The sequence below is a fragment of the Sminthopsis crassicaudata genome, chromosome 1, assembly GCF_048593235.1.
Source record: "Sminthopsis crassicaudata isolate SCR6 chromosome 1, ASM4859323v1, whole genome shotgun sequence".
Classification (NCBI taxonomy): Eukaryota; Metazoa; Chordata; class Mammalia; order Dasyuromorphia; family Dasyuridae; genus Sminthopsis; species Sminthopsis crassicaudata.
The window spans coordinates 543,120,213-543,134,706 of record NC_133617.1 but is presented as its reverse complement, the minus strand read 5'-3'; the positions used below and the strand labels follow the sequence as shown (position 1 = coordinate 543,134,706).

Sequence of the window (14,494 nt, the reverse complement as noted above, 5' to 3'; positions counted from 1 at the left end):
TTTTACCTTGTATTTACCTTCATGTGCTCTACAATCCAGTAATAATAGACTCCTTGTATTTCCTCACCACCTTTTCAGCGGCTAACCCACATGGCTGAAATACTCTCTGCTCAAATTTCCTGGTACCCCCTCCCTCTTCCGTATCTTCTGCCTCACCAATGCCTTCTAAGTGGGACAACCTCCCAGCAGAGCTTCTCATATAACCAACATTTAATAAATGCTTGCTTGCTGACATAGATATTATCTCTCTCTCCCCCTTTACTGATCTCCCTCCTCCCCACCATCTCACAACACACATACATACATTGTTGACTTTCTATGGTAATTGAAAACTTGCTAGCCATATTTCAGTTCTAAGTTTGGGCAGAACTAAGCTCAACACTGTATCAACTGATGGATGTAGAACAAAAATTAGCTTTTGCTTAATAGAGAGCATATAGAAAAAGAGTAACTTAAAAATCAGACTAGAATCCTAAGGAGGCTGCAAAGAGGCTAGATAGAATTTCCAAAGTAGAAAACCCAATCAAGATTCACACCCAAAATTCATTTAAAGTAATCAGGAGAGTACATTTTGCAAAACATTTTTATATTTCTTACTACGCTATAGTAAAGAATTAGACTGGAGAACAAGAGAGATCATAATATTTTTATTGGAGACCTTATATTTCCCCAAAAAGATATAAAATCTTCCTAGAGAAAATATCAAAACCTGTTGAATTTAATCTGCTTTAAGGACAGTATGGGCAAGATAAAAGTAAACTCTCTCTCTCTCAACAAAGGAATGTAAAACATTTCAGTGTAGGTACAACATTGATGTGGAGAGTAATTACAATATTTTACCACATTTTTCTACAGAATTTTATTTTCATCAGTACTTGCAAAATACAAGGATCCTGGGTTCTCAATCTCTGTAGCTTTCAAATAAAACAGAGAGCATTAAAGGCAATGGAAAACATGGTTCTTGAACATTTGCAATAAATGAATGAACAACTAATATGTAGCCAAAGAAATTCAAATGATTATAACTTAAAGAAAGGTCATTTTTATAATTTCCCTGATGTTCTACTTTAGAACTCAAAAAAAGGCTAAGAAAAGAAATTTGCTGGTTAAAGAATATATTTGAACAGCTGGTAGTTATCAAAAGTAAAGCTGATACAAGATGCTGATGAATGACATAAAACATATTCACCAAAATTAATTCTGACAGGCAAATATACCTTTTATTGCATCAAAATGTTTGTTTTATAGCTAATCAGAATTTAGGGAAAGATTATGAATATCCAGTTTACCACAGAATACAGTGATCTCCCATAGGAAGTTTTTTTATTTAAGATTCAATTAAAATACTGGATCTTTTTTTATTGGAAATTTCCACTGGCAATCCAACATCTATAGATTTCAACAAACAGGAAGTTTTCAATCACTGCATCAAGGAAACTTACAGTACATATTTATTGCATGAAGTTAATCACTGGTGATGTTTTATCCATAGAGGCATTGCTTGTTTATTAAAAGTGAATGGAATTCATGGATAAACTTAACTTTATAATATCCTTAGCAAGTGAGTCTTAAGTAAAATTCAGAACTAGAGAACAAAATAGAAATAACTATATGAAAGAGAAATTAGTATTCATTCTATTTATGATAATGTATAATTGACAAGATTAAAATAGTATGCAAATTAAAAATAAGCAAATAAATTCCTTCTAATTAATGGGAATTTAAGAAATTCCCTGAAGAACTTACTTATGGACCACTAGTAAAACATATTTGAAAAGATCCATGGTTCCTTTAAATGATATGACACAAAACAATAAATATATTGTGGCACATGGACATGAGACTAACTCATGTTGAACTGAATAATAATAACAATTTTTAAAAAACGATTTAAGTAAGATAAATCAAACACCCATAATTCCATTATGATAGCTATGAAAAATATACATTTTATCATCAAACTTTGGACATTGACATTTAAAAATAATATATATGTTCCCAATATGGTTAATTTCTAAAATGTATAGCAATGCCTTGATTTTGTTTTGTTTTACAAAATCTTTACATCAATTTGCAGTTTCCTTGGTAGCAGTGTATTTTGATTAATAGTGTTTATCTTCCTGGTGTTTCTTTCTTACATCTTAGTACATTCAAAAAGTCTAAATGTTTAAAATAACATCAGCACAAGGTTAGTGAGACAACACAGATCAGAGTGTGGCCAGCATTGTCAAGCAAAAATCACACAATTTAAGTATCATATAAACTAACCATCCCTCTCACCCCCACCCCCAGAACAGTAATATGGACACCAAAAGATTTAATGAGACATATAAAAAAATAAGGCACATTTATATCTTGATATGGTAATCTTGACATAGAAAAACCCATCTCAGAACATTAATGTTCCAATGGGCTATCTAAAAAGATACCTTATGGTACCCCAAACAGGTTTATGGTACCCAGGGAATTACTTCTTGCTTTTTTTAAGTGACAATGGAATAAATTGCACCTATCCCACTTTGTCAAGTAATAAAAATGTCCTTTTTTTTACTACATACTGGCAGCCTGGGGTGATGGTAAGGGAAGAATGGATAAGGAAGGATACAAAACAAGAAGTAAATTAGAGGAAGGTATGAAAGTTAATCATTCATATCACAAAGGCTCCTGGATTGCACTTCACCACAGAATTCACTTCTCCACAGTACAAAATAAGATTAAAAAAATTTGTAATCTGTATGCATTATTGCAACTATTTGGCCATTAGCTATTACCCAACAGCTTTTTATCTCATTTCATTTAAATACTGAAATGAAATATCAACCATTGCAATTTTCATATAAATTGATCAAGGATCAGCAAATACTTTTAACAACCATCTCACAACCCCAACAAAGACATAATTAGCATTTAACCTGAGACTAAATCTGTTGTTGATAGGTTACTGTCCTTAGATATTTCTTCTTTTGTTGCATTAATTTATACTGACAGTGGTGTTTTCATGATAAAGAACTAAAAAATTGTCTTAAAAAATGGCTTTTTTGAAAAGAAAAAAAAAATGTAGTGAAAAGAAAATCACAGAATTCATGTTCTCACAGTATCCAGAAGCTGGAATAACAATGTGCTTCTTTATTGCACGTCAAATCAAAAAGATACAAAAGCTATTTCTTCACAATCCAAAACTGAAAGCCAAGTTCATCTCAAATGGATTCGGAATGTACTGATTTCCATGGGATTCATGTTGATATCACTTATATTTCTGGTATCCAGAGGTGAATGCATCAAAGTTAATGATGATGGTATAAGACTTCGAACAGTAAATTCGTTAAACAGTTTGTGTACCAATACCTAAAAAAATGATAAAAAGATTCAAACATTCAGAACAAATTTATATAAATAAAAAATCCATAAGCCTACAAAACTTTCTACCATCTTTACCCCATTTCTTAGACACTGCTTTGTATTAATGAGTTTCTGTAATTTAATTAGCTTTCCAAATAAACAAATTCCAGTGATATATTAATCAAGTTATTAAGTAGAGCCTATGTGAAAACAGTTATGGTGTTAGAACAGAAACACTTAAATATATTGTGTTCTTAACAACATTTTTTAAGACTTACACATGTGCTAATTGTACAGTTCAATTTCCTCACCAAAAGAATAAGACCCTAGGAATTTTGAAGAGAAAAATATTTAAACTAGCTATTGTAATTGCAGTGATCCACTACAGACTATGTAAAATGTGAACTAATCTACATATGCCTTTTCCCTTTAACTTTTAGATGAACTCAGATTGAGATAATGGAAGATTCTGTATTTTCCTTCTCTAATTCCCAAAATAACCATGACATTGAGTGTAGGACCTTGGATTTTGTCTTATTTTGACTTTTTGCTCATTGCTATAAGTGTATACTGATGCCTTGTCCTCTACAATGCTTAAAAATTATATTTTAACATTAGAATGCAAGATCTTTGAGGGCAGGGACTGTCTGCTTTCTTTATATTTGTATGCTGATTGCTTAAAAAATAGTATTATTAAAGAAGCACTTAACATTTTATCTTTTATTCAGAAATAGGCAAGTTTGGATCATGGATGAGTTGGTGGGGAAGCAGAGAGAATACAGTGAATTCGGTTCTAGACATATTGAGTTTAAGATACTAAATAAAGAGAGGGTACCCATGTACATAATGATTTTGAAGAGGGGTGTGTGTGTGTGTGTGTGTGTGTGAGAACTTTTTTGCATCATCTAACAGGCATCAGGTGAGGAGGGAATAGAATCTGGAAGAGCTGGAGCTAGATATACAGATCAGGGAGTCATTTTCATAGAAAGGAACACTATGACCCCTTTATGGTCAATGTAACCCTAATGTTGCTATTATTTTCACATCATTACAGGGCATTTCACACAATTATCTGTGCCATATGGGAAAATTTCAAATATTTTATTGATTGAGAAAAAAAAAACTTTAAAACATACCTTTCCCTGAGTAAGTGAGCAAAGCAGTCCACTTCTATTAGACAATCTACAATCAAATCCCTTTCTATGAAGTATTAAGGCAGCCTCATCTGATGGTCCATTGTCTTCCTGGAAATAAAGAATGTACCAAATTAATTCACCAGACATTAAAATAAACTTTTTATTAATCTTGACATAGCAATTATCTCAGATCTCAATATTCCTATCATAAATACTAATTCTATTGAACATTTAATTTAGATATGAGTTTTGTCTACATCTTTTTTTTGAGTTTTCTTATAAGTAAACAAAGCCCCTAATTTTTTTCAAAAATCATTTTACATTCTGAATAAAACCAAGTATTTTTTTCAAATAAAAAAGAAAGTTCACTATTTGTTCAATGGAATATGTCTGATGTGTATATTAATTGAATAAAGAACAAGAAAAGCTAGCCATTAGAACAATTGACCTATTCTTAATTTAAAATAATACTGCATTACTTATTAAATATCCATTTCCATGAATTATATTAGTATTTTCCCTCAAAAATCTGTTTTCATACCAGTAATATTTAGATGAAATTTCACTTAATGCATGCTAAGTAAGCATTTTTTTGGGGGGGAGGGGAAAGTATAACATAAAATACACAACTAGAGAAATTGTGAATATAACAATTGAATTAATAATGCAAAAACTACTTATTATAAAGTCAAAATAATGTATTTGGTTAGTCATTTTTCGATCATGGCATGATTCTTTGTGATCCCATTTGGAGTTTTCTTGGCAAACACAATGGAGTGACTTGTGACTTGCCTGGGGTTACACAGATAGTAAGTATGAGGCCAGAGTTGAACTCAAGAAGATGAATCTTCCTTATTACATGTACAATGCTTTATCCACTGATAAAGCCACCTTTGTTTTATTATTTTTTGATGTTTTATGGAGTTATTAGCTTCCTTATTCTCAATTCTAATTTTTAGAGAATGCTTTTCTTAAGTGAACATTTTTGCAACTCTTTTTCCATTTAGCCAATTATGTCTTTTTTTTTTTTTTTTTTTTTTGGGCTGAGGCAACTTAAGTGACTTGTCCAGGGTCACACAGCTAGGAAGTGTTCAGTATCTGAGACCAGATTTGATGAAGAAATTAAAGCCATTTCTAGCCATATGAAAAAAAAAAGCTCTAAGTCACAATTGATTAGAGAAATGCAAATTAAGACAACTCAGATATTCCCTATACACCTGTCATATTGGCTAAGATGACAGGAAAAAAAAAAAAAAGATAAATGTTGGAGGAGATGTGAGAAAACTGAGACACAAATAAATATATTGTTGTTGGTGGTGTAAATTGATCCGACCATTCTGGAGAGAATTTTGTAACTAAGCCCAGAAGGCTATCAAACTGTATATACCCTTTGATCCAGCAGTGTCTCTACTGAGTCTGTAATCCAAAGAGATCATGAAAGAGGGGGGTGCAGATCCACATGTAGAAAAATGTTTGTGGCAGCCCTTTCTGTAGAGGCAAAAAAGTGAAAATTGAGTGGGTGCCCATCAGTTGGGGGAATGGCTGAATAAGTTATGATATGTGAATGTCATAAAATATTGTTCTATAAGAAATGATCGGCAGGATCATTTCAAAGAGACCTGGAGAGACTTGCATGAACTGATACTAAGAAATGAGCAGAACCAGGAGATCATTGTACATGGCAATAACAAGATTATGTGATGATCAACTCCAATGGATGTGGCTCTTTTCAACAATGAGTTGATTTAGGCCATTTCCAATAGACTTGTGATGGAGGGAGTCATCTGCACCCAGAGAAAGGACTGTCGGGACTGAGTGTGAATCACAACATAGTATTTTCACTTTTTTTGTTGTTGCTTGCTTCCCCCCCCCCCAAATATGGAAATGTGTTTGGAGGAACTGCACATTTGGCCTCTGGATTACTTGCTGTTTGAAAGAGGGGTAAGGAGGAAGAGAGGGAGAGGAATTTGGAACATAAGAGTTTTGCAAGGGTGGATGTTAAGAACTATCTTTGCATGTATTTTGAAAATAAAAGGCTATTATTAAAAATTGTTTTTAATAAACTATTCCTGTTGAATTATGTTCAGTCTTTTTCCTTTTTAGTCAGTTTATCTTAATATAAACCATCCAAAGCATAAATCAGAAAGATGAGCTCTTCCCTACTATTGACTAAGAAACAATGAGTTGTGACAGTGCATATTAGATCCAATTTCTTTATAATCCTTTTTGCGGTGGCACACTTAATAGAATTCAAGTGTGAAGCCAGAATTAATCACCAAAACTTTACTGCATATTGCTGCATGTGGTATTGTATACCAATAGATCTGGGCCTCAGTCTATCACCACTTAAATTCTTCACTTAATTTCAGCCTTACATAATATAATTCTTTTCAAATCTCATTGTAGCCAATTCCAAAATCCCAGAACATGACTGAATCCCCAGAGAGAATAATATTCTTGTAAAGAAGCTGTGTGACATCGATGGGACAATTCTCAATTACCTTATCTACTATTTCTGAGATAGTCTGTGTAAAGTCTGGGTTATCAAAAGAAGTCTGGATTATCAAAAGCCCTGGGTGAAAGAAGATTTCTGTACCTAGGAATCATTTATAACCAAAATCAAAAATTCTGTTTTTTTGAGATTACATTAATTCCAGTACACAGTTTAATCCACTTTGACCCATCTGTATAATACTTGTTAAATTCTTTGACTAAGTCTGGGCAGACATAATCATAACGTTTCTTCACTGCTTCAGCTATTTCCAGGGGGAATTCCTATTTCTTGTTCTTTCAATAACTGCTGAACAAAATGTTCTCTCTCTCCCAGCAATTGAAATGAGCTCGATACAGTTGCCAATAATATACTCTTTAGTCACAGGATGAATGACCCCACTTCCACTATCTGTAATGGTACAATCAGTTTCCACTTGATGTTCAAATGCAGTTAAATCAAGCTCAGCCTGTACAACTATGGATAGGCCTGGAACATTAAAGGATTCAAACATAGTTTCAGCTGTATATTGGCCATTTTCTGGTGTATTTAGTGGAGGTTCAGTCAAAAGAAAAATAATGATCTTCAGGTTCAGCCCTTAGGTGATTTAAAGATCACTTGTTCCATAAATCTCTTCACCAAGTACCAATCTTCAACTATACCATGATGGACTAACCACTTTGTTGCATGATTTGGCTTTTCCACTACTTCTTCCCCAATCAAGAAGTCTAGATCATCAATATCCTTCATAACCCTCCTTTGTGCTTGATCTCTTACTTTTGCAGACATCTTGATAGCCAGCAGCCATCCCACCATCTTCTGCCATCTCCTCCTCTCACTTCAGCTGCCGCCACTATTGGGTCCATGCTAGATGTGGGAGGACAGGGGCTGGCGACAGGGGCTCTCCACCACCCACAGCCAAGCTGGCCTCATGCTATCAGGAGGCAGAGAGGAAGCAGTTGTTATTTCTTCTCAAAATTTCTTGTTGGTCTTGTGTCCAATCATTTTTCTTTCTTGAAGGCTTTTGAATGTAGCTGCTTTGACTTTATTTTCTTCTTCTGAATTCGTGTCTTGCTCTTTCCTGTCACCACAACAGCTTTTGATGGTCATGTTAATTTTTTTTTGTTTGTTCATTTTCCACACTCTTTTTTGAGTTGGAACTCTATGTTAATGTTGGGCTTTTTTCCCAACGTAAGGGAGTGGGGGGCATTGTTGCAAGTTTTGTGCTTTTCACAATGCTATTTTCTGAGCTAGTTCCAGGGGTTTGGAAGTTTTTAGTTCTTTCAAAGTGGTGTAAGATAAGGAGAATTGTGGGCACTGCTTATCTTATCTTCACTTTGGCCTTTACCCAGCAAATACTTGGGATCCGTTGGGATTGTAATGAATATTGCTTCTCACAAATCCTCCTTTTTTGGGACCAGGAGTATTACTGCATGTACCTCAGTGCTCCCACTCCCTCTTGACTAAAAATGCTGCTCTTTGTACCCTTGAACTATGATACAAAATTGGGTACAAGCAATGAAGTTGTCAAACAGTCTCTGGTAATACATCCATTGGCGAATTATGAGGTCTTCCTAATAATTCTAGCTTGAGTTCTCCTGCTGCTGCTTCTGTCACCACCATTTAGTCCCATCACTGATATTTCATCTACTTGAGCTCCATGTAAACCCTTTCCAATATTGTCTTGGGCTGGAAGGATGTTTCACTGTAAACTTTCATTAGTTTTACACATCCACAATTTGATCTGAGTTATTATTTCAAAATTGCTGAGAGAACTAGGTCAAGTACTTTTCCACTCTGCCATCTTGGCTATACTCCCCACACCCAGGCCATCTTTTCAAAAAGAGTCTGAGGCAACTCATGGATCCAGAAAAAGGGATGTATAAAGGGATGTATAAACAAGATTGTACAGAAGGACACAGATGAGACAATACTGTCACCAGGAAGGAAATAGTCATGAAGTGGATAAAGGTAAAACTGAATTCCATAATTTTGGTCACAGAGTAATTTCTACCATATAGCACACAATAATTCTTTCCTCAAGAATTTATTCTGCTAAAAGTGAAACAAAATAGTAAAAAAAAGATCTGATAGGGTAAGAGATGTACAAGTTGCTTGGAAGAAGCTCATATGAGGCAATTAAAGAACTTTCTTTGATAAATAAAGATTAGAAAATAAAATTTTAAGAGAAGATCAGAAGAAAAAAGAATTAATGAAGGGAACAAATAAAAAAGCTTCCTGAGAAAAAAGGAAGTAAAAATAAAAAATTTTATATATGAAAATTTAAAGATCATGAGGAGAAACTTTGTATGTGTTATTATGAGACAGTAAAGACAAGAGAGAAAAGAAAAAACACATAAGAAATATTAATTGATAGTCTAAATTAAATTTGAAAACTGTGAAAGAAATAGGCAAAGAAAAGGAAGCCAGAAGAAAACCTGTGAAAAGAGAACTATTTCAAAGTAATTTAGACAAACAGTGAGGTATAACAGTGGATAAAGTAACATTCCAAGAATTAGAAAGACTCAACCTGAGTGTGTGTGTATAAAAATAACTGGTAAGAGTTCCTAATGACAGTTTTAATTTCCTCTTTAATTTCATTTTTGAGACTGATTTTTTTTTTTATGGATTTATCTATTTTATTGGGTTGTTTTTGTTTTTTCATAAAACTAGCTCCTACTTTTGTTTATTATTAGTTCAATAGTTTCTTTCAATTTTATCAACCTCTCAGTGGTTTTTTAAGCTTTTCAATTTGGTATTTAATTGGGGCTTAATTTTAAATTTTTTTTCTATTTTTTTTTTTTTAAACTTTAGTGCCCAATTCATTTATCTCTTCTTTCTCTATGTTATTATAAGCCTTTAGTGATATAAATTTTCCTTTTGGTATTGCTTTGGCTACATCCCACAAATTTTGATACATGGTTAATCTTTATGTTGTCATTCTCTTTAATGAAATTACTAATTGTTTCTGTGACAGGTTTTTTGATCCACCCATTCTTTATGACTAGATAGATTTCCAATTAATTTTTAATCATTTTTTTCCACAACCCTTTATTGAATGGAGTTTTCACTGCATTATGATCTGAAAAGAATACATTTACTATTTCTGCTTTTCTGCACTGATGTATGACATGTTTATGTGCCAATGCCAATACATGGTTAATTTTTGTGTAGAGATCACATACCACTGAGAAAAGGTATCCCTTTCCATTTCCATTCAATTTTTTTCCAGTGGTCTATCATATCTAACTTTTCTAAAATTCTATTCAGCTCCTTAATTTCTTTCTTGTTTATTTTGTGGCTAGTTATATCTAGTTCTAAGAGGGGATAATTGTGGTACACACCTTTTCTATTTCCTCCCATAAGTTCTCCCTTAAAAATCTACCATTTGGTGCATATATATTTAGTATTCATATTACTATATTATCCATGGTACATATTCAGTAAGATGGAATTTTCTTCCTTATATCTCTCAATTAGATCTATTTTTACTTTTGTTTTGAAATCATGATTGCTAGCCTTGTTTTGTTTTTTTATTTCAGTTGAAGTATAATAGATTGTGGTCTAGCTCCTAACCTTTACTTTGTGGGTGTTTCTTTGTTTCAAATTTGTTTCTTATAAACAAATATAGAATTCTATTTTTTAATACATTCAGCCATTTTCTTCTATATTTTTGCCCTTTACTCCCTCCTAACAGCTCCACCTGCCACCCCTTCCTAATGAAAGATTCAAGCACAGCTTACCATTCCCCTACTACTCCATCAACTACTTTTATGGCTGTATACCACAAGTATTTTTCTGCTATTCAAAGTCACAACTAGGGTATGAGCAAAGTAGTCATATATGGAACAGTACATGAGTAAGAACAAGGAGGGATATGTTTATATGTTATGTTCCTTAAAGCTTCCAAAGTATTTTTTAAAATGAAATATAAGGAGCTTGATTTTCAAATTTAAGAAGCAAGGAAAAGGGCAATATGAAAAAGTTCCTAGGATTTGCATAAGGTTGAATCCTGAATATGATTATATTTGTAATATTCATTCTTTGTTTTACATTTATTTGTAATAGCTTGAGTGCTGGTACTTGTTCCCATACTATATTTCTGGTTTAGGGACACTTTCCCAAATGCCAGAAAATTAAAAACTGCTATGTTAAAAGATCCCCTTTCCCCCTGAATATTGTTCTTAAACTTATTGATTATATTCTAGTTTCTACCATTCACATCACCACTGAAATTACTGACATCAAAAGGTCCTTATTTTCTGAGCAAATATCAAGTCAATTCCAAAAGATTTATTACTCATTTAAGAGTGTGGTCAAATCCCTAATCCATTAATTCTTTTCAAGAAAAATTTCTCAACCTTTAAAAATATGAATAATTATTGGTAGAATTTAAGATTCAAAAAGATTTTTATTAAGAATGTCATGCTTAAAAGGCATATATTAATTCTGAGCTCCTTTTTTTTTCCTTTAAAACATACTCCAAATGAATACTGGATTTTAGTGACCAAATTTGATTAATTTCAGAAGGGAAATTAAAACCCAAAAGAAACTCATTAAGTATTTCTCTTTCTGGACATATTATCTGGTGAAAAGGACTTAATACACCAAAATGTAGATTTCTACAAAAAGTACAATATTTGGAGCTAGGAACACCTTGAGTATAAAACCTGATTCAGACACGTAATAGTTGTGTGACCCTGGACACATAATTAACTTCTCTCATTCGTAACTTCCTTATTTATAAAGGTGAATTCATAGCAACACTTACTTTACTAAGATTAAAAGAGATAATATATCTAAATCATTGTACAAGCTTTAAAACACCATAATAATAGTATATAAAATTCTATGTAAATGTTAGTATGAATATCATTAATATTTTTGTTATTTAAAGAATAAGAGAATTTTACAAAACATTTTCAGTTTTAAAGCATTTAAGACATTGTACCCAACACAACAAATGCAATTGTCCTTTAAGGACATATCTTATTAACATACCTTAGATTGTATTGTCCTTAGATTAACTAAATGAATGTCACAAGGCATGGATGATACAAGTGGAGAAAATCCATTCAGGAGGTAAGGAATATTGATGTCTGGATTTGTAGTCATTGTGATGACTGGATGGTTTAAGAAAGATGATGTTAAATGGCTAAGAAGAGAAGGAAAACTGACTGACTTCTTTTCTTCTTTCTATTAGAAAAATAGACAAACAAAAAGAAACTTGGTAAATAATTATATGTTTGCATTTCTATACATATTAGGACACAGTAGTATGTGCATGCACACACATGTACCCACACACACAATCTTAAAATTATACTTTTTAATTCTACATATATAGTATTTTTACACACACACACAAAAACAACAACAACAACAACAACAACAACAAAACAGCAATTCAAAAATGTCATTTTACAAATGAGGAAACTGGGGGGTTCAGGGAGGATACATAATTAACCAAAGACCATACACTTAGTGAATGGCACAGCTGAAGTTTGAACAAAGGTCTCATAACTCAAAGGTCAGTGGGAATGTTAGGCACTTTTTCTACTGAACCAGGTTAGGTCATTAAATCTTTACAATCAATGTAATAAAAATAGTATCTACTGAGTTGTCATTAACATGCTGCAAAGAACACTTTAAACTCCTTTAAAATGATTTTGGAAGTAGAAATACTAACCTATCTCACTATTTATCCACCAAACATTTATTTATTAATGTCTTCTATGTAGTGATCAATTGTACTAGACATGGGAAACAAAACCAAAAGCAGTTTCTGTTCTCAAGAAGTTTATTTGGGGTTGTATATATATAACATGGACAGTTATTGAAATACAAAGTAATCTCAAAAGGGAAGAACACTAGAAACTAAGATTGGCCTGACATAGAAGAGGTGGTCACAATGGGTTTTGTTTTGTTTTTGGAAGAGAATTAGGGATACTAAGAGGGCGAAGTGAGCAGGGCAGCCTATACACAGCAGAGAGATGGAGATGGAATATCACATACAGGGAACAAGTGAGGAAGAATGGCTGGAACACAGTGTATGTGGAGAAAAATGATATGGAATAAGCCTGGAAAATTATGTTACAGCCAGATTGTGATGGGTTTTAAATGTCAAACAGAGAAGCCTGTATTTTGTCTTCTTTTAAATTATTCTTTTTAATTAACAAAAATCTGTCTTCTTTCTACCTCACACACTTCCTCTCCCCAAATAAGACTTAAAAAAAAAAAAAAAAACTGCAACAGATACATATAGTTAAGCAAAACAAACTTTTGCATTAGTTAAATCCAGAAAAATATAAATTATATCCATAGATTTATATCCTTTATTCTACATCTATAACCTAAATACATTCATGAGTGTAAGTATTTTATTAGACCAGGAGTGAGGAATCTTTTATCTACCAAAAGCCATTTGGATATTTTTAACATTATTCATGACCATACAAAAGTATCAAGTTATAGGACTCAAGTAATGGGAGGTTGTTGTACTTAGCTTTTACTTCATTATCATCTGCAGCTGCTTCAGCAAATGATTTCATGGGCCTTATATGGCCCGTGGGCTAGATGGTCCCTACCCCTCATCTAGATTGCAGAAATATATGTATGTATGTATGTATGTATGTATGTATGTATGTATGTATGTATATGTGTGTATATATGCAGATACGCATATATGTGTAAGTGTATATTATGTGTATATATTTATGTGTATGTACATACACAACAGGTATGCTTGTGTATCTATATATACATGTATATATAAACAATATATACATACATATATATAAACAATTATATTTAAAGATATGTGCCTCATTTTGCACTCTAGATATGTAATATAATCATATGTAACATATACAATTATATAAATTATATATACAACAAAACTTTATATATGTGTGTATATATACTTCTATAAACAATACATATTGTTTATATAAATATAACACACACCACCCATACATAATTCTGAATTATGATTCTTATATTTCTTTATCAAGAAGATACTTTGTCAAGTATTTCTTCATTAGTTCTGAATAATAATAATAGTAAAAAAAAATAATAACTAACATTTATATAGTACCTACATGTCAGATACTGTGTTGAGTATTCATCAAATATTTCTTCATTTAACCCTCACAAAACCCTGAGGCATGGTTCTATTCCTCTTATTGTTGTGTTATTACTATTATTCTCATTTTACAGATTAAAAAATTGAAACAGAAAAAGAGCAAGTGATTTGGCCATGGTCAAAAAAACTAATGCTATATCTGAACTTGAGTTTTTCTGACTCCGCTGTGTTCCCAGCAGCCTCAGAAACACAACCAAACCTCTTTTGAAGTTGTCTATCTTTACAATATTTTCCTGGTATAAACTGTTTATTTGGTTCTATTCACTTACTATTACTCCAGTTCACAAAAGTCTTCCAAGGTTTCTCTGAAACTGTATCCTTTACCATTTTATAACCCAACAACTGTTGATTGTTATAAACAAGTTCTGCTGGTTCAGAGTGACA

The 14,494-nt window shown here is 32.5% G+C and overlaps 1 protein-coding gene and 1 pseudogene across 1 annotated transcript in view; both read right to left on the bottom strand.

Annotated features, from left to right (window-relative positions):
* Positions 1 to 632: 632 nt before the first annotated feature.
* MAN2A1 (mannosidase alpha class 2A member 1) overlaps positions 633 to 14,494 on the bottom strand; it is a 169,898-nt gene continuing 156,036 nt past the window's right edge. The window contains exons 21-23 of the mRNA XM_074281943.1: positions 11,968 to 12,162; positions 4,476 to 4,583; positions 633 to 3,345 (exon numbers count right to left, since the gene is read on the bottom strand). Of these exons, the coding sequence (XP_074138044.1) occupies positions 3,193 to 3,345; positions 4,476 to 4,583; positions 11,968 to 12,162 (456 nt within the window). The 3' untranslated portion in view covers positions 633 to 3,192. The remainder of the gene's footprint in view (positions 3,346 to 4,475; positions 4,584 to 11,967; positions 12,163 to 14,494) is intronic.
* On the bottom strand, positions 5,487 to 9,178 carry LOC141550860 (actin-related protein 3 pseudogene; annotated as a pseudogene).